General features: G+C 35.8%; 1 protein-coding gene across 4 annotated transcripts in view; it reads left to right on the forward strand.

Annotated features, from left to right (window-relative positions):
• The window catches only part of MAP4K5 (mitogen-activated protein kinase kinase kinase kinase 5), a 90150-nt gene that overhangs the window by 3481 nt on the left and 66800 nt on the right, over window positions 1–19869 (forward strand). For all 4 annotated transcript variants that reach the window (XM_074327484.1, XM_019725664.2, XM_074327486.1 and 1 more), the window contains exon 3: window positions 15994–16051. In XM_074327484.1, the coding sequence (XP_074183585.1) occupies window positions 15994–16051 (58 nt within the window). The remainder of the gene's footprint in view (window positions 1–15993; window positions 16052–19869) is intronic.

Here is a 19869-nt window from a genome sequence, read left to right on the forward strand (position 1 = left end):
TGAAGGTAAATTAGTCACTGTTCTAATCATATATTATCCCTACATTTTTTTTTTTTTTTTGCTTTTGACACCTCAGATATGAAGTATGAGCTTTAAAAGGACTATAGCTTTGAGATTCTTTATCAATTATTTTTATGTTCTTCAAAACGACAGATCCTCTCTGAAGCACCTGTCTCCTGAGAATCCCAAGACGGGAGAGCTCAGTCTTAAACTGGCTATTCCCTAGTTGAAAGAAGAGGAATGTAAAGATTCATTTAGATAATGGGGTAAATAATTGAGGGTGAGAACAAGAAATGGTGGAGGGGAAAGAAACACAAAAGAGAAAAGAACTGTGGTTGAAGATGGATGAAGGATTAAATTTCCACTGATCAAATTTCATTTTTAATTATTGTTAATTTTTAAATCTGCTAAAAGGAAGAGGAAGTCTGGAAATTTAGTGTCTCTACTACCTTCTGTCCACAGTGATCTAGGCAACTGTAGTATCATAATACTGTTTGTAATCACACTGCAAGACATTTTGGTGGTCTTTATCCCAGTGTTTGTATAGAATTGTTTCCAGCCTAGATTCCACAGAAGTTCTAAACCATTTTTACCTTTCGTGGGATATAAATTTAAGGCGGGCAATCCCATGTATTTTTTTCCTAACCTGTTTTGCGTTTTCTGATTGATTATAAAAGTATATCATGTTTAGCTCCAGGAAGACAGGAACAGATAGATGTCTCTTGCTTATTATGTAAAATAGCAGACAGATACTTGTTGAATGACGTTAGTTATAGAAAAATTATGCAGATAAACACTGTTAATGATTTAATATAGTTTATTTTAGGCTTTTTCCTAGATGTTTTTAAACCAACGTGTTTCTAAAAATGGGTTTTATAAAATTGGGGTCATGATGTATTTTTCATTTTTCTACGTGACTGGAATGAACAGAAGTTTCCCTAGTCATTAAATATTCTTCAAAAATACCATTTTAAAAGAATCCTTTGAACAAACCTTCATTTAGTTAGTCATTCTAAATTTCATGTTTGTTGTTTCCAATTTAAAATATTTTTTGCAGTTATAAGTAATGTTATAATTTGTGTAGAAATTATTGTTGTGTAGTCTTATCACTCCCGCGGGTTCCCCTGGATGGTGGATGAACTGGGTCCACTGTAGTGAATTCTTCTTTTATATATGCCATTCTTCGCCCCCAAGCCAGAAGTCACAATTCTGGAATAGCTTTAGGCACTTTGAAGTATATTCCATGATTCTATTGTATGGAGACAAAGCTTGAAACATCACAACACTTCTGTAAGCATTCATTTATTCAAGAAATATTTGAGTGCCAACTGTATGTAAGAATATAAGGATGCAAGCAAGAGGAAGTATACTATCAACAAGAAACATATAATTTAGTGAGGAAAACAGACATGTAAACAGTCATAATTTGGTAAGTGCTATAGTAGAAATGAAGTGGAAGAAATGCCCAACCCTGTCTTTGTTGAGGATGGGGGGGGAGGGAAGAGAGGAGAGAGAACTATGGTGTGAACCAGGGAGGTTTAACAGGAGGGCATTAACTAGATTTTAAAAGATTTCAGGGCAATTTCCAAGTGGACATAATGGGAAAGATATCCCAGGCTGTGGGAATAGTGTGTGTAAATACCTGGTGGCTTGAGAAACCATGAGTTTAGAGGAATCTGCAATTGCACTCCGGGTCCGGTGTGACCAGACCCGGCGGAGAGGTCGATGGAGGACATGAACTCTTTTCTGGCAGGAAAGGACCAGATCATGGAGCTTCTGTGTCGTGTCAGAGAATTTGGACTCTTCCTGTAAACTGAAGAAATGCTTTTGGAGAGAATCTTTCATGATGTAGAGGATGGATTAGACAAATATAAGGAGCAGTTACTGAAATTTTATGCAAACAAATTTACGCACTGGTACTGGAGATAAAAGGAAGGGGGACGGATTTGAGTATATTTAGAAGATAATAAAAAATTCCCTGGTGATTGATGGAAAAATAACATTTATAATTTCTGGCTTGGGTGACTACCTCGGTGCCATCAACAGAATTGAAAAAGACCAAATTTGTGGAGTCTGGATCATGTGTTTGGTTTTGGACGTATGTCCTTGCATAGGTAGAGATGTCTAATACAAGGCAGGAAATGCAGCTCTGGCCTGGAGAGATCTGGGCTGGGGATACAGGTTTGGGAGTCATCATCACATTGTGGGGTGGTACCTCTGAAGTATAGGTGAGGTCACACAGGAAAGTTTGTAGGAGTTGAGGAAAGGCTGTATTGTTAGAGTGGCAGAAGAAAATGCATATTGAAGGTATGTGAGAAGAAACAAAGAGGTATGAGGAAGTTCTTTTCATAGAAGTCAACATTCTCCAGAACTAATTTCTATCATCTGCATCCATTCTTGTTGTCTTCTGCTCTGACTACGGTAAGGCAAATGTACTGATTTTCCAAATAATATAAATCTGAGGTTTTGTGTCATTCCCCCTTTATTCTCGTTGTCCATGGAATAAATTCTTAGAATAATATGCCTTTCAAGGCTCTGTGTATACCAAAAGGCTCGCCATACTGAACTTCTTTCAGCTCTTTATGTGCACGCTACTCTCTGTCCTTTAGGTTTTTGCAGATACTATTTCCTTCTCCTAGAACACTCTTCCTCTTCTCTTTCATTTGTTTATCTTCTACTCTTTGGGTTTATTTTTAAACACTGAATTTTCAGGAAGGCCTTTTCTGCCCCTTAGATAAGGCCGTATCTATCTGTTGCATAATTTCTTACCATAATACTCATTCATCACTCACTATTGTAGCTGTCAGTCTTCCTGCTCTATTCAAAGTGCACAAGAGCAGGGACCTTGTACTTACCAGTGAATCAGCTAGCCTCACTTAATGCCTAGCACGCAGTATGTGTTCAGTAAATACGTTTTGAAGGCATGAGCAACATAGTGGTCAAGTGAGCAAGGAGTTGAAAGAGTTCTTTAAGAGCAAAGGAGTTGAGGTAAGATTGGTAAATAAGGAAGTAGAGGGAATTAGCTCACTCCTTGAAGCAGCTTAGCTATGAAGAGACAAAGAAATGAGACACACAAATGTTTCTTCTACCGTTTCTGTTTTTTTTCTTCCATTGAAATAGGTTACAGCTTTCAGTTACTCTTTAAGTTTGTCTTACTACCCAAGTGATCAGGAGTGTTGCTGAGTTTAGAGAAGGAAATCAGACAAAGAATTTGGAAGGAATTAGGAATTTAGAAAGGAGATTAAAAGCAAACACTTAGGATGGGATTGCTGGGAACCAAGGTAGGGGATAAATTTAAAGCCTCCTTTCCTCCCTTTCTCCCTCCCTCTTTCCTTTCCTCCTTTCTCATGTAGAGCCTCTTGATTTCCAGCCCCAGTTGTTCCCCTCTGAGTATGGTTAGGTTATGATCAATGGGGAGTTGGGAAGGAGCAGGAGGGGGACGGTGAAAAGGAGTATTTAACATTCAACCATTACTTATAGAGAGCGTCTTATGTGCTAGACAGTGTTCTCGGGCCTTGGGATATATCAGTGAACAAAGTAGAGCAAAATTCCTGCTGTGATGGATCTTACATTCTAGTGGGGGGAGAGAGAAAATAAGCAATAAACATAATAAGTTATATGAGATATTAGAAGGTGATTAAAGATATGGAAAGAAAAAGTTGAATAGGTTAAGGGGGATCAGGATTGCCAGGGTGGGATGGTGCAGGCAGATTAGGGAATTATAAAAGGATGGTCAGGAAAGGCCTCATTGAGATTAGATTTGAGCAAAGACTTGAGGCAAGTGAAAGAGTTAGCCAAGTGGATATCTGGATAATCAGAGGAAGTCTTAAATATCTCTTACTGAATCACTTGAAAACTATCTGTACAGCTAAATTGTAAGCTTAGGGTCAGGAATTAGAACTAAGACACAATCATTGTTATTTTAATTAAATTAAGTTCAGCAGTTACGGGTGTAGGTTACCCATGTCTGTGTCATTTTATAAAAGCATGATTTTGTAAACAAAGGATATGTTGCTGCTTCTATGTCTCTTTCCACCAATGTTCTCTAATCTTTAAATGCTAATAAAATTAAGTCTGTCGACATATTAGCATTTAAAGATTAGCCCCAAATCTGATGGTGATAGAGAATGAATGTATATGCTACTTCTTATTTTTCTGACATTTGATCTCTCAAAATGTCACCCAAAATGTCTTTTTTTTTTTTTTTTTAACTCAGTTTGACTGTGAATATATTATACTGTACATTCTGTGTCCTGATAGTCTGACATGAGAGACTATTGGGTTTTCCTGTTAGGGTGAGAGAGAATGAATAACTTGGAAAAATAGGTTAATAGCAGAAAATAAGGACTATGCTTCCAAAATTTTATTTGAAATTACATTTTTTTATTAAGTTAGTAGATAAAACTTGGTGAAGATAGACATAAAACAGTGCCATCACTGATGCAGGTACATAAATTCTAGTTTCCAAATTGACTTGTGGATGCAGCCAGCCCCCGCCTTAGATTTATAATACATCTAGTATTCTAGTTATTTTTATTTACATAGGCTCAGCATTGTCACTTTAACCATGATTTCCGGTGTTTTTGATGGAGCCGAATGGGTTAGAAAGCAGATTGGCTTAGGTTTCTTATTGTAGTTTTGCTTTCGAAATGTATAAATGTTTCACTTCTAAATTTTAAATTGTGATTTCAGACCAAATCCACAGGAAGAGAAACATGAGGCTTATTAACAAATGATACTTGTGTTGTCAGGGCTTTGTTGTCAATTTGAGAATTTAGTCCAAGATCAGATAAATTGGATCACGCACTTTCACTTGACAGTATTAGATTATTTGAGTATTTGTACATGTTTGAGTGTTATTAGAAGGCTATTGCTTTCCAGTTACGTGAAGTACTATTTAAATTAGAGAGGGTAGATAACTATGAAAAAGGCAAGATGAATTTAGGTCTAGATGAATTTAAGTCTAACATAACTCTGTTTCTGTTGAATGTCATAATCTCCCACTGAGATTTTGAGGTGATGTAGGAAGCCAGGCTGATAGCCTGGTCTATCCTTGAGGTTTTTGGGCCCATGAGTCATTTTGGCCCCTACTTTCTAATTTTAATAAAAATGAATCAGATTGAAGTGACTAAGAGTGACTAATTTTTGTTTAGCTCTTTCATAATCAGTATATTGTTTGTTTGTCACAATAATCCTATGAAGTAGGTGGGACAGATAAATTACCTATAGTTTACCCAAGAAGAAACTTAACTGTTTGCTCTAGATCTTACTGTTAGTAGATGGCGCTATGATGGCTTGAATCCAGATCTTCTCACTGTATAATCTCTGTCCTTTCCACTATAACAAGCTGCCTCAGGACTGCAGCTTTAAATTTATTGCTGTACGCACAGCTCTAAACACATTGCCCAGCACATAATAAGCGCTGCACAAATTGTGGTCAGATGTCAGAGGAGACTTGGCAGCCTCACGCCTCTGCTGAGAAGTGAGAGTTTTTTTTGCACCAATTTGAATATGCGTATAAGTAAGCTTCAGGTCTCAGCACCAGTTTTCAGAGGCACTTTTTTCTGGTTATTTGCCTGGCCATTACTCTTACCCCCATATTTTCCAAATCAAAGTCTAGGCTTGATTCGCCTTTACTATGGAGATGACTTAGCTCAAAGCCACCCTACAATATAAATAACTTAAAAGAGAAACTGTCCTGTTCCTTGGTTGTTGGACACCCTTCCTGCTGTGCCTTCTCTTGCCCTCATTTTGTTAAGAACTTTAGGCTTTATGGTTATTGTTACCTAGATTAACTGACTAGATTCTGTAATGCTATTAAAAATTAAAATGAACAAAAAGCTAATTTTCAGGCAAATAGAACAGCCTGCCTTCTGTAGCATTACCTAGTTACTTCTGTTTGCCTCTGCCTAATTTATGGTAAACAGGACTGCCTGAGAAGGATGTGACTTTCAGCTTCCTCCTGTGAACCAATGTGTTACTTCTTATACCCATGCACCCCCTTTTTAGGTGTCTATGCCTTCTTGCACCTCTTTTTTAACCCTTTCTCTTACCAGTATCAGGAGGAGCCAATGTGAGCATGACAATGTATTTTAGTAGACAGAACTTTCAATAAATTATTAACAATTTTTTCATTTTAAGCTTTTTAGCTCCTATCCTAGTTGTAATAGACGACAGAAATGCTTGGGTCCCCAGTTTTTCTTCCCCCAGGAATAATTTCCTATTATTCTTTCTGCAGTAGCATAGATACATGGGTAGGACTTGCCTTCCTATTTTGCCTCTCTCCTCCTTGCCTGGGCATAGGTAGCCTTCTTTCCTACCTTTTGTTTTTAAAATACATTTTAATTAATATGTGTAGAATTTTAGAGAATTTTGATGTACAAATAAATGAAAAATTACCTATATGTCCTTTACCAAAATGTAAGCATTGTTGTATATATCTTTGTAGACTTTTTAAAAACTCATGTTAAGGACATGTACATAAATCATAATATATAAGCATGTATAAAATATTACACACAATGTATATTTATTCTATATTGTATATATTTGATAATTACTTTTTTGTTTAACAGTATATCACAAACCACTTTTCATGTCAATAAATATATATTAGTATTTGTGTATTATTTCCTTGTATTGTACAATTTTTAATCCATTATTGTTGAACAAGGAGATTGTTTCCAGTAGTTCCCTGTTATAAGCAATACAGTAATTAGTATCCTTAAACAAAGTCTTTTCACACATCCTTGATTATTTAAGTAAATTTCTAGAATTAAATTTGCTGAGTTATTTTAAGTTTTAGTGGGTTTTGTCCCAATATTACCCCCCAGAAGTTGTACCCACCAACAGTGATTGAGAGTTCACATCTTTCCTACCTCTTTTAACCTTAGGACAAACCCTTTCCTTCACCATTAAGACCTCCAGGTATTTAGTTTAGTTATCTTCTGGAAGGAACTCCTTTTTCAATAAAAATCCATCTGTATTAGGAAAGGGTTAGAAAAACTTTTCAGAGAAGTGTTCTAACAGACTAAGGCTTTAGTGTGTCCTAAGATACAAGTCATGTGGCCATATTTGGGTCACCCTAATGGGAAGGCCTCAGGCTCTGAATGTGTCTGCGGGGTAGTGGGCAAAACCCTGCAGTACAGCCTCCTGCCCTGAAGAGGGAGTAACTGCAGAAGCTGTAGTTTGAGATTGGTGTTATGATTGGAAAATAAGACCAGTTAGCATGATTTTGTAATTATTCCCATCAACATTTAGCTGTTCGATACCAGTATGGAATTGATGGATAATTGTTTTTTTATTAGATTAGGATTTTGCCAGGCTAATATAGAAAAAGGGTTAAGGAAGTTAGGGATGTTTGCAAAAGAGTGATTATAGAGTAATGGGCCGTGGCACCCTGACAGTTTAACAAGGATGTGAGGAATTGAGAGGTAATGGATAGTCACAGGGAAATGCACTGAATTCATGAGGTGGAAGAATCGCTGGAGTGGAAGGATGAGGGTTAAGTGAGGTGAAAGGATAGGAGGTTATGATCAGGAAGTGCAGTATTTGAAATCAAGATTCAGGTAGGAGGTCAAGGAATGAGAAGTCAGAGAGGAGATCTGGATATTGAAGTCTCTACGAATGGTGGCAAGAGGGGTGGAGAGCATGACTGTGCGTCAGGGCGTAAAGTCCTACCTGAACAAGGAGGGGTGACCAAGAAGTTAGTGGAAGCCAGGTAGGGCTATAGTCTGCTGAACTTCAAAGGAAGCTTCTCTCTCACTCCCCCTGCTTACACCTTTGTGTTCCCGAATACAAGATAATTTTACTCTTTGAAACGCCCGTCTTTGCTTTATAACCTTTGCCTGGAAGAAATCTGCCATAATCCTTTACCTGCCCTCCCCACCCCCTTTCTCCCAGGAAAGGCACCTTAAGACTCAGTTTCGATTTGCTTCATCCTGGAAGCTTTCTCCAGTCATCCTTGAATGGGCTTAGAACCCTGCTGCTCGTCTAGTATCACCTTTGAGACCATTTCTCACACTGTGTTGTATGTACTTTTCACTTCTCTGTCTCTCCACCTGATACAAGCTCTCTGAAGACTCGAACTGTTTTGTTTCATTACATCCCCAGTGTCAATAACAATCCCTGGCGTCTAGTTAGTATTCAGGAATGTTGGTTGAATGAATGAACAGTCAAAAACAATGTTCCATAAAGAAGTCAGGTACAGAGGTTTTATACAGCCGATGGCATTGACTGTTTACTTGTTTTGTGGACAAACCAGCTGCTTTGCATTCCTTCAAACCTTGTAGGTGCTGTGTTGCCACTTGTATTGAACTTCATATTCTTTAGTCTGGGATGCCTTATTCTGACTTTGAGGAATAGTCACTGTTCACTATAGATTGCTTGTTAAACATTGAGACGTCTGGATTTTCTCTTGTTGTGTTAAAAGAATATTTTTGGAGGAAGGGGGCATATTTAAAACTGATGCCCTCCGTTGGCTTCATGGAAAAGTTTTGTGACCCTAAAAATATGCTGGAAAGAAGTTAACTGGACATAGGATGGGGGCCTAATGTGAAGAACAGTAAAGTGGAATATAGGAGCTGACCAGCGTTGTGACCATCTTGGTGCCATAGCTTTCAGATGACTGTTGTTACTTGCTGGTTTCATTTTTTACCCTAGTTTAAAAAAATTAACTTCTAACTTCATGGCTACTGAGATGTATTGTGCTTTAAGTCGTATCTTTCTATTCTTTGTTGAAAACTTACAGATAAAACGTATAAACATAATACTTCCCCTTTAATTATTTGTCACATTAAAAATTTCACAGCATGTAGGAAAGTGCATGGCAGATAAAACTGGCAACTGGATAATATTGTTGAAATAGAAAATGTCTTAGTTCGAAAGATCAGCACCTTTAATTTTTTTTTCTTGGTGCAAGTGGAAATCTAGGTAACTTTTTACTATGAATTTAAAACTACAATACAGGATAGTAAATTAACTTGGAAATATTAATTAAGAGATTAAAGGGAAATGCATTGGCAATGAGAATAGAAACTTAATTTAACTGGAAAGGCTCTTTTACGGATTTTATAGTGACATTTATCACATTTATTATTAGTTTATCTTTTTCACTCAATTTCAATTCCTGATTAATAAGAGTTAAATAAGAGATTTACTATAATAAAATATTTTATTAGATTTCTGGGTGTTTAGTCTACTCTGAAGTCCAAATGTTAGTGTATACCAATAACCTACTAAAATGAATAGGAATCAGAAATAGATCTTTTTTAAAGAGTACTGTGGTACTTCTATTAGTTTCTTCTGTAAATATAATGCAGGTTCTTCAAATTCTTATGTGTTAAAGTTAAAAACAAAAATACTTGAGAATATCACATTTAATTTGTTGCAGGGGAATGTTGGGTTTCAAAAACCAGTATTACATATGACTGCTTTGGATTTTAGTGTGAAATTATACAGTTAAATTTCTGAAAGATCTCTTTAGTAAATTGAATCTATAAAGTCTCTGTTTAGAAGACTTTTTTTCTGAAAGCCTCTTTGCCTTTCATTATAAAAGAGCCTGGTACTGCTTTCTGTTTTAAAAATCCAGCTGGAAAATTACAGAATATGAACATTTGCCCATCAGTTCTTCATTTGGAGAGAACAGAAACATGTCTTTAAAATGGAGACTGGCATTTAAGTATTTATCCTATCAATGGGAGTTATAGCGTATAGTATTTACTTTTTTTTTTCATTGAGGAAGGGAAACAGGACTTTATTGGGGAGCAGTGTGTATTTCCAGGACTTTTTTTTTTTTTTTTCCAAGTCAAATTGTTGTCCTTTCAATCTTAGTTGTGGAGGGCGCAGCTCAGCTCCAGGTCCAATTGCCGTTACTAGTTGCAGGGTGCGGAGCCCACAAGGAGTTGAACCGGCAACCTTGTGGTTGAGAGGATGCGCTCCAACCAACTGAGCCATCCAGGAGGCAGCTCAGCTAAGGTGCCGTGTTCAATTTTAGTTGCAGGCGGCGCTGCCCACCATCCCTTGCAGGACTCGAGGAGTTGAACTGGCAACCTTGTGGTTGAGAGCCCACTGGCCCATGTGGGAGCCGAATCGGCAGCCTTCAGAGTTGGGAGCATAGAGCTCTAACCACCTGAGCCACCGGGCGGCCCTAGTATTTACTTTTTACTTAACTACATGTAATATGTTTTGACTTCTGCATAGTGTAGCTGAACTTTAAAAGACCATCTTTATTTTATGTGGTTCTGTGATGGTTATTCAAATGCTCCAGTGATCTGTTTCTTCCTGAATCCCTCAGAATCTCTAAAAAAGTCAAAGCATCCTTGGTCTTTGCGTCTTCAATTTGGTTCTCTTAAATTGAAATAACATATTTGTGTTGATTGTAATAAAAATTGACTCATAAATGTATCTGAAAGTGTATACTTAAAATAATTTTATATGTATTCTTTTAAAAATAGTTAATAAACTTAATTTTTAGTACAGTATTAGATTTACAGCATAATTGAGCAAACAGTACAGAGTTACATTCATCCACACCGTCTTCTACAGTTTCCCCTTTTATTAACATCTTGCATTAGTGTGCTACGTTTATTGCAATTATTGCACCAATATTGACTTATTATAGTCCATAGGTTACACTAAGGTTGACTCTTTGTTGTATAGTTATATGGGTTTTGACAGCTACATAACAACATGTATCCACCATTACAGTTTCATATAGAATTGTATCACCGCACCAAAAATTCCTGTTTCACCTGTTCATCACTCTCAGCCTGAACCCATGGCAGTGGTTCTTTTTACTCTTTCTATAGTTTTGCCTTTTCCAAAATGACATATAGTTAGAATCATAGTATATATATATATATATATATATATATATATATATATATATACACACACACACACACATATATATATATATACATATATATACATATAAATATACACACACATATGTATATATATATACATATAGCCTTCTCAGACTGGCTTGTTTGACTTAATTTGCATTTAAGTTTACTCCGTATCTTTTTATCGCTTGATGGCTCATTAATTTTTATTATTGAATGATGTTTCATTGTATGGATGAACCACAGTTTGTCCATTTACTTATTGAAGGACATCTTGATTTCTCCATTTTTGGTGATTATGAATGAAGCCTGCTACTATAAACATTCTTGTGCAGGTTTTTGTATGGGTGTAAGTTTTTAACTTAATTGGGTAAATGCCTAGAAGTAGAGAAGTGCTGTATCATATGGTAAGACTGTTTAGTTTTGTAAGAAACTATCAAATGGTCAGTATACGTGTTCTTAAGAATCAATCTAGGGGCTGGCCGGTGGCTCAGGCGGTTAGAGCTCCATGCTCCTAACTCTGAAGGCTGCCGGTTCGATTCCCACATGGGCCAGTGGGCTCTCAACCACAAGGTTGCCAGTTCAACTCCTTGAGTCCTGCAAGGGATGGTGGTCAGCGCCCCCTGCAATTAAAATTGAACACGGCACCTTGAGCTGAGCTGCCGCTGAGCTCCCGGATGGCTCAGTTGGTTGGAGTGCGTCCTCACAACCACAAGTTGAAGGTTGCCGGTTCAACTCCCGCAAGGGATGGTGGGCTGTACCTCCTGCAAGTAGAAACCGCAACTGGACCTGGAGCTCAGCTGCGCCCTCCACAACTAAGACTGAAAGGACAACTTGAAGCTGAATGGCACCCTCCACAACTAAGATTGAAAGGACAACAATGACTTGGATAAAAGGCCTGGAAGTACACATTGTTCCCCAATAAAAGTCCTGTTCCCCTGCCTCAATTAAAAAAAAAGAAAGAAAGATGTCTTGCCATTAGTTAAAAGAAAAATCTGACTTTAAGGAACCAGAGAGAAAAAGAAATCCTTTACAAAAAAAGAATCTAATTAAATGTCTGGAAGGATATACTCAAAACTATTAACAGGAGTTGCTACCTCAGGGAGATGAGATTAGGAAGGAGGGAAGAGGACTGTCATCTTTAATTATTTGAATTTTTAAAAAAATATTTTGTAATTTTTTACAAATACATTTTTTCTCCAAAATGCTTTATTTAATTCATAGTAATAAAAATTGAAAATAAATCAACATAAATGAAAATTAGTAGACCATTTAAAACAGTATATCATCAGTTTCGTAGTGCTTTTGAGTTGTAGAGGATTTTAATATTTTATTCTTAGCTTTTTAAAGAGCAATAACATTCCTACAATCATAATTGTCCGTTCAGCAAAGTTATAGCGCATCTGTCTCCCAGTCCTTCAAAGAATCATGCCCAGGGCTCAGAGAACACACTTAGTCTAACCCTGGGATGTTAGGGAAGACTTCCGGAGGAAGTGGTACCTTAATCACACTCTGCATCACTGTCTAAATTAAGGAGGCTGGGGGAGCGGGGCAGAGAGCAAAGGAAGAATGTGCCACAGTGAGGACTGTGTTTGCAAACTAGAGACCCAGTCATTTGCTTCTGATTAACCTGAAACTGGAATTAATTGTTCCAAACTCGCAGAGAATCATATTAGATCTTTTCATGTTGTTGGCACTTGTTTGATAATCTGTAATTGTGAAATTTAGATTCATATTTTCTTTTGGTTTCTAGTGACTGGCAAAGTGCATTGCCCTACTGCCTATTTTGCTTGGAAAACTGAAGTAATGAATAACCTGTGTGTGTTTTGTCGTTGGAGATGTCAACATCTTTCGCTGTCACATGTGTTAAACATTGCATTCCTCACCTGAATTTTAGAACTTTGAATTGTTCAATTACCACTATTTGTAGGGTACATATGTTACTTTCTTGTACCATCTGTGTCTTAAATCTTTCTTCCCAGTATGTAAACTTCCATTCTATGTCTATAGACGTTTTTCTGTTTTCTAGGATACAGTGAGATTTTTTAAATTATCACTTAGGAGGATGGGGAAAGAGGGGAACCCAGGAAATATGCCAACATTTGGGGATAGAAGTGGGTATGTTCAATCAACTCTGAAGTTATTTAAGACTTTAAATATGTAAGAGTTCACATTCTGTTACATTGAAAATCATCATAGAAAATAATTGTAGTTTAAAAGATGATTAGTACATAATTTTGTAAATTATTTTTCAACAGAAGTTACCCCTGATATCTGTTAAATATTATGCAGTTAATAATTTTCTTTAGTACTTATTGCATTTATTTTTGAAAAACTTTATTTACAAAAATTAGCAATGCAGGAATACAGGAGATGGGTTCAAGAGATGTTTATGAGATGGAATAATAGAATTTGCAGACTGATTGCATATGATAACTTGAGTAAGTCCTCAACTAGCTCATGTCCACAGGAGCCTGTTGTATTTAAAAACGGAAAAGAGAATTCTAGTATTTTGAAAGGACCAGTGAAACCTTTGTATCAGAAGAATGTCTTGGGTTCTGTGACTGTTACCCTGTCTGCAGGATGATCTGGAACAAGTCACTTAACTTTACTAAGTCTTTATGCTTCTAAATAAATATTAATAGAATTAAGTAATGATTAGAAAGTTCCTCCACACTATAAAACTACACATATCTAATTGCCATCATTGTTATGGAACTTGTCTTCTAACACAAATCTTATTACTCACTGAAACAAGATCCCGAGGAGGTCAATTATTATTACTTATTCTATAACTTCTAGCCATGTTTTCTATACCTGAATCGCACTGGTTCATGAAGTGCTGAGCAGTAGACAACCTAAATCTATATGCACATAACTATCTATAACCCGAGAGAGATTGAAATGCCAATGCTAAAAGATTTTAGGAACTGGGACAAGACCAGAAGCTAACAGCCAATTCTTTCGTCCAAGGGCAAGAAAGAGGAGTGGTTAGGAATGGTGTGAGACTTTTGGCTGGCTGTTCCCATTTCTCTAAATGTGTTAACGATTGGGGGAGGAGTAACTGTGGATGAGGGGAATTAAAATGTATGTTCTCTCTGCCTGAGACCTCTCCTTACCCTGTTTATCACAATAGATGAGGAAAATGTGAACTTCACATCATAAAATATTTGAGACTTCTGCCGTAGAACAATCCTTTGTTCTTCCGATTTCTACTTGTACCTCTGTTATTTCTCTCCCCCATCCTATTTTTCTCACCCTCTATATCTCATTTCTAAAAGTATCCCTTGTAAGGCTGTCTTACCTGCGTTCTTTGTCGTTCTTCTTTCTGTTCCTTTCCCTTTTTGTTTTCCTATTTCCTCTGGTTACATAATTTATTTAATCCAGCAAATTAGTATATCATACTTTCCTGTTTTATCATGCACTCCTTATTTTTTTTGAAAGTTCACATTCAAATCTAATATAAGTGGTATACATTGTAAATTATGAAATTGCTTTCCACATATGGGGTGCCCTGGGTACAGTGAAAATGAACACCCATGTTAGCAATGACTGTATAATGAATGGTACAGCGCTTTTAGGCTACTTAGGCAGTATGTGTTATGGCCTTAAGTGTTCGTACTCATACCCTTTGACCCAATAATTTCATACCTTAGAATCCATTTGAAAGAAATAATCTTTTTTAGTATTTTTATTTTTCAATTACAGTTGACTTACAATATTATATTTCAGGTGTACAACATAGTGATTAGACATTTATATAACTTGCGAAGTGATTGTGCGAAGTGATCGTCCCGATAAATCTCATACCCATCTGATACCACACATAGTTGTTACAATAGTACTGATTATATTCCTTAGGCTAGACTTTACATTCCTGTGACTGTTTTGTAACTGCCAATTTGTACTTCTTAATCCCTTCCCCCTTTTTACCCATCCTCCCAACCCCCCTCCCATCTGGCAACCATCAAAATGTTCTCTGTATGTATGTGTGTGTTTTTGCTTTGTTTATTCATTTGTTTTATTGAAAGAAATCACCTTAAATAATGAGAAGACTACCTTCAATGTCTAGCAGTAAGAGAGAATGATTATATGGACTATTTTATAGTCATGTAATATTATGCATAGAATGGAGAAAAGTACATAACTTTAAAAACAGAATAAAATTTGTGCCTATAATAGAACTTGTCAGATACAGATTTAACCTCTAATGTTGGTGAGAGTTATAAATTCACATAATTTATTTTAGAGCAGTATGGTAGCATATCCATTTTAAATCCATATACCTTTTGACCTAACAATTCTTGTAGTTGTCTTACTGATTAACTGATATGTGGCAAAATATTTGCAGTAATGATCATTGCAGCACTAACTATAGTAAATCTATCCATTGTATTTTGTTAAATGGTAAATAGGTTTTTTCCTCGGAATTTATCTGAAGGAAATAATCAAGGCTGTGGATAGATATAAAGCTAAGATATAGTTAGCCCTCTATTTATAATTACAAAATAATATTAAAGTCCTGAGTGTCCAACAGTAGCAGATTAATTAAATAAATTATATAGTCCACCAATGGAAAATTAGGCAGCATTGCAAATCATGTTGTAGAAGAGTGCGATGCCGTCATTCACTTCTACAACATATAGCATACTTCGTGCACAATGCACGCACAGGCCAGAAAAGGAAACACACACACCAAATGTTAACTTTTTTCTCTGGGTAGTAACATACAGATGATTTGTTTTTTTATTTTCCTTAAATGACGTATGACTATATTTATAAAATATATAAAAACCATGAGTATATTTTTTCTTGCTTTCCTTTTTAAAAAAGTTTATTGAGGTAACATTGGTTAAAAACTATGTAAATTTCAAGTGTACAACATTATAATTCAATATCTGTAGCTCTATTGCATGCTCACCACCTGAAATCTAGTTTCTTCATGAGTATGTTTTAAATTAATTTTGTGCGTATCTTTTCTGTATTTTTCTTTAATGGAAAAAATGAGTATACTCATTGTATTGAAATAAAGATTTTGTTTTTGTTTTTTAGCTTTGGTTAGGGCATGGTTGATAATCAACTAACATAGTACCAAATAACTTTTATGTAGTTAACGAAGTCTAAAAACCTTTTATTTTCATTTTAGGCCAGAAATATACATACGGGAGAGTTGGCTGCCGTGAAAATTATCAAATTGGAGCCTGGTATGTATTAACGCCTTAAAGAAAATTCTTGAACACTTTTCTTATGCAGTTCATAAATATAGGACTTAAAAGCATTTCCATATTTTCTTCTTCCAAAAGAAATGTTGTCAGGGCAGTAGGATATCTCAAATGTGATTAGATTAAATTGCACTAGAGGTTATTAGTTAAAAACAAGTTTGATATAATGGTTTTGTTGCTAAATAAAATTCGAAATTTGCACATTCAAAAATTGGAAGACACATTGACATTGTTAAAGTAATTTTATTTTAAAGTTACAGTGAATTGTTGAACTTAATATTAACCTTTATGAGAGTTTGATTAGGAAAGTGTTCATTGATTTTTGGGGAGATATTCAGTAATATTTGGGAAAATAACATTTTATATGTCAGCTGTTTCCTGGCTGGTTGATTCTGGTCTTAGCATAATGCTTATTTTTTTAAACACCTGTTTCTGTCAGAAGGCTATTTGTTTTAAAACATACTGAGTAACTTACTTTGAAAATAAAAAAAACTGTAAAACGAAACAGTTTCATTATTTTGATATCCTCAAAGTTTCCTTTTTTTTCTTCATGGGATCTTTTTTAAAAAAGTGTTAGAACTGATATTGTGCTCAGATTCACTGCCAAGAATAGGAAATTGAGAAATGTGTAAAGAAGAAAATAAAAATAATCTATTATTCTATCACCCACAGAGAACTGTTATTGCCTTTTGGTATATTTCCTTCCATTTTCTTTCTCTGTATACATGTAAACATTTAAAAAGTTTGAATATACTACATGAACTGTGTGCTGTCCCCCACCAACATTACATAAAGGGCATTTTCTAGGTCAGTAAATATATATATATATATATATATATATATATATATATATATATTTTATTGAGATATAATTGACATAGAACATTATATTATTTTCAAATAATGATTCATTATTTGTATGTATTGTGAAAGGATCACAATAAATCTAGTTAATATCTGTCACCATACATAGTTACAGATTTTTTTTCTTGTGATGAGACCTTTTAAGATATACTTTCTTAGCAACTTTCAAATATGCAGTACAATATTATTTACTATAGTCACTATGCTTTTTATACATTACATCCCCATGACTTACTTATTTTTTAACTGGAAATTTCTACTTTTTATACCCCTTCACCCATTTCACCCACCCCCCAACCCATCACCTCTAATCTGTTCTTTGTATGTATAAGCTTGGTTTTTTGTTCTTTGGTGTTTTTTTTTAAAAGATTCTACACATAATAGAAATCTATTGAGTTTATTAGGTTGATACAAAAGTAATTGCAGTTTTTGCATTTTTTTTTTCCCCCTTTTAAACCGCAATTACTTTTGCGCCAACCTAATAGCATAATGCCCTCAAGGTCCATCCATATGGTCATTACTAAAAGTTTCTAAAAGTACTAATTCCCTCCAAGTTTTTTCACTGTGGTAAAAGACACATAACATATAATTTATCATCTAAACTATTTTTAAGTGTACAGTTCAGTAGTATAAAATTCACTCATAATGTTCTGCTACCATCATCTTCAGAACTCTTTTCATCTTGTAAAACTGAAACCCAGTCAACAATAACTTCCCATTCCTCTGTTTCCCCAGCCCCTGGCAACCACCATTCTATTTGCTATCTCTGTGATTTTGACTCTATAGGTCCTTTATATATAGTATTTGTCTATCTATGACTGGTTTATTTCACTTAGGATAATGTCTTCAAGGTTCATCTATGTTGTCACATGTCAGAATTTTCTTCCTTTTCAAGGCTGAATAATGTTCCATTGTATGTATATACCATATTTTACTTACCCATTTATCTGTTGGTGGACACTGGGTTGCTTTCACATTTTAGCTATTGTGAATAATGCTGCTGTCAACATGAGCGTTCTTCAAGACCCTGCTTTTAAAGTCTTTTGGGTACATACCCAGAAATGGAATTGCTAGATCATATGGTAATTCTATTTTTAATTTTTTGAGGGACTGCCATACTGTTTTCCACAGTGGCTGTACAATTTTACATTCCTGCCAACAGTGTTCAAGTGTTCCAATTTCTCCACGTCCTCACCAACATTTGTTATTTTTCTGTTTTGTTTGTTATAGCAGCCATCCTAGTGGTTGTGAAGGGGTGGTATCTCATTGTGGTTTTTATTTGCATTTCCGTAATGATTAGTGATGTTGACTATGTTTTTTTCTTTTTTATGTTGAGTATCTTTCATGTACTTTTTGCCATTTGTATATCTGCTTTGGAAAAATGTGAATTCAAGTCCTTCGTCCATTCTTGAATTGGGTTGTTTTTTTTTGTTGTTGTTGTTACTGAGTTTAGGAGTTCTGTATATATTCTAGATATTAATCTCTTATCAGGTAATGATTTGCAAATATTTTCTCCCATTCTGTGGGTTGCCTTTTTACTGTATTAATAGGTTGTTTGATGCACAAAATTTTTAAATTTTCATGGAGTTCAATTTGTCAATGTTTTTCTTTTGTTGCCTCTGCCTTTAGTGTCATACCCAAGAGATCATTGCCAAATCCAGTGTCATGAAGCTTCTGCTCTATGCTTTTTTCTAAGAGTTTTATAGTTTTAGGTCTTACATTAAAGTCTTTGATCCATTTTGAGTTCATTGTTACATATGGTATTAGGTAATGGTCCAACTTTATTCTTTTGCTTATGTATATCCAGTTATCAACCATTTGTTGAAAAGACTGTCCTTGCCCCTTTAAATGGTCTTTGTATCTTTGTTACAAATTATTTGAGCATGTGAACATTGTTTAGATACTGTACCTTTGTAATAGGTTTTGAAATCAGGAAGTGTGAATCTCCCAGCTTTGTTCTTCTTTTTCGAGATTGTTTTGGTTATTTGGGTTGCTTTGAGATTTCATATAAATTTTAAGATGGGTTTTTCTCTTCTACAGAAAAGGTCATTGGGATGAGGAGTGGTAATTTTTGACCAAGTAGGTGAATGGTTGATGATCTGTTTATTTGCTGCTTCCTAAAGTTAGACATGTAATTGTATGGCCGTAATTATGCCAAACAGTTTTTTAAAATTTGAGCACTTAAAATGGTTTTATATTTCAAATAAAATATTTTTGATCATTATGTGTATGATTCATTCGAGAGATATTACTGAGGTAATGTATGCTGCAACACTTTAAGAATAAGCTTTCAGATGTGTCATAGTATCCTATTCCTAGATAATAGAAATTGTTATAGTAATACTCTTTTACAGTCTTCTTAATAAGTTCCACCCAATAATTTTACAATTTTTTTTTTAAACAGGACTTTATTGGGGAACAGTGTGTACTTCCAGGACTTTTTTTTTTTTTCCAAGTCAAGTTGTTGTCCTTTCAATCTTAGTTGTGGAGGGTGCTGTTCAGCTTCAAGTTGTTATCCTTTCAGTCTTAGTTGTGGAGGGCACAGCTCAGCTCCAGGTCCAGTTGCCGTTGGTAGTTGCAGGGGGCGCAGCCCAGCATCCCTTGCGGGACTCAAGGAATCGAGCTGGCAACCTTGTGGTTGAGAGGACGTGCTCCAACCAACTGAGCCATCTGGGAGCTCAGTGGCAGCTCAGCTCAAGGTGCCATGTGCAATCTTAGTTGCAGGTGCCATGTGCAATCTTACCTGCCCACCATCCCTTGCGGGACTCGAGGAATTGAACTGGCAACCTTGTGGTTGAGAGCCTGTGCTCCAACCAACTGAGCCATGCGGGAGGCAGCTCAGCTCAAGGTACCATGTTCAATCTTAGTTGCAGGGGGCAGAGCCCACCATCCCTTGCGGGACTCGAGGAGTTAAACTGGCAACCTTGTGGTTGAGA

The sequence above is a fragment of the Rhinolophus sinicus genome, linkage group LG03 (genome assembly GCF_036562045.2).
Source record: "Rhinolophus sinicus isolate RSC01 linkage group LG03, ASM3656204v1, whole genome shotgun sequence".
Lineage (NCBI taxonomy): Eukaryota > Metazoa > Chordata > Mammalia > Chiroptera > Rhinolophidae > Rhinolophus > Rhinolophus sinicus.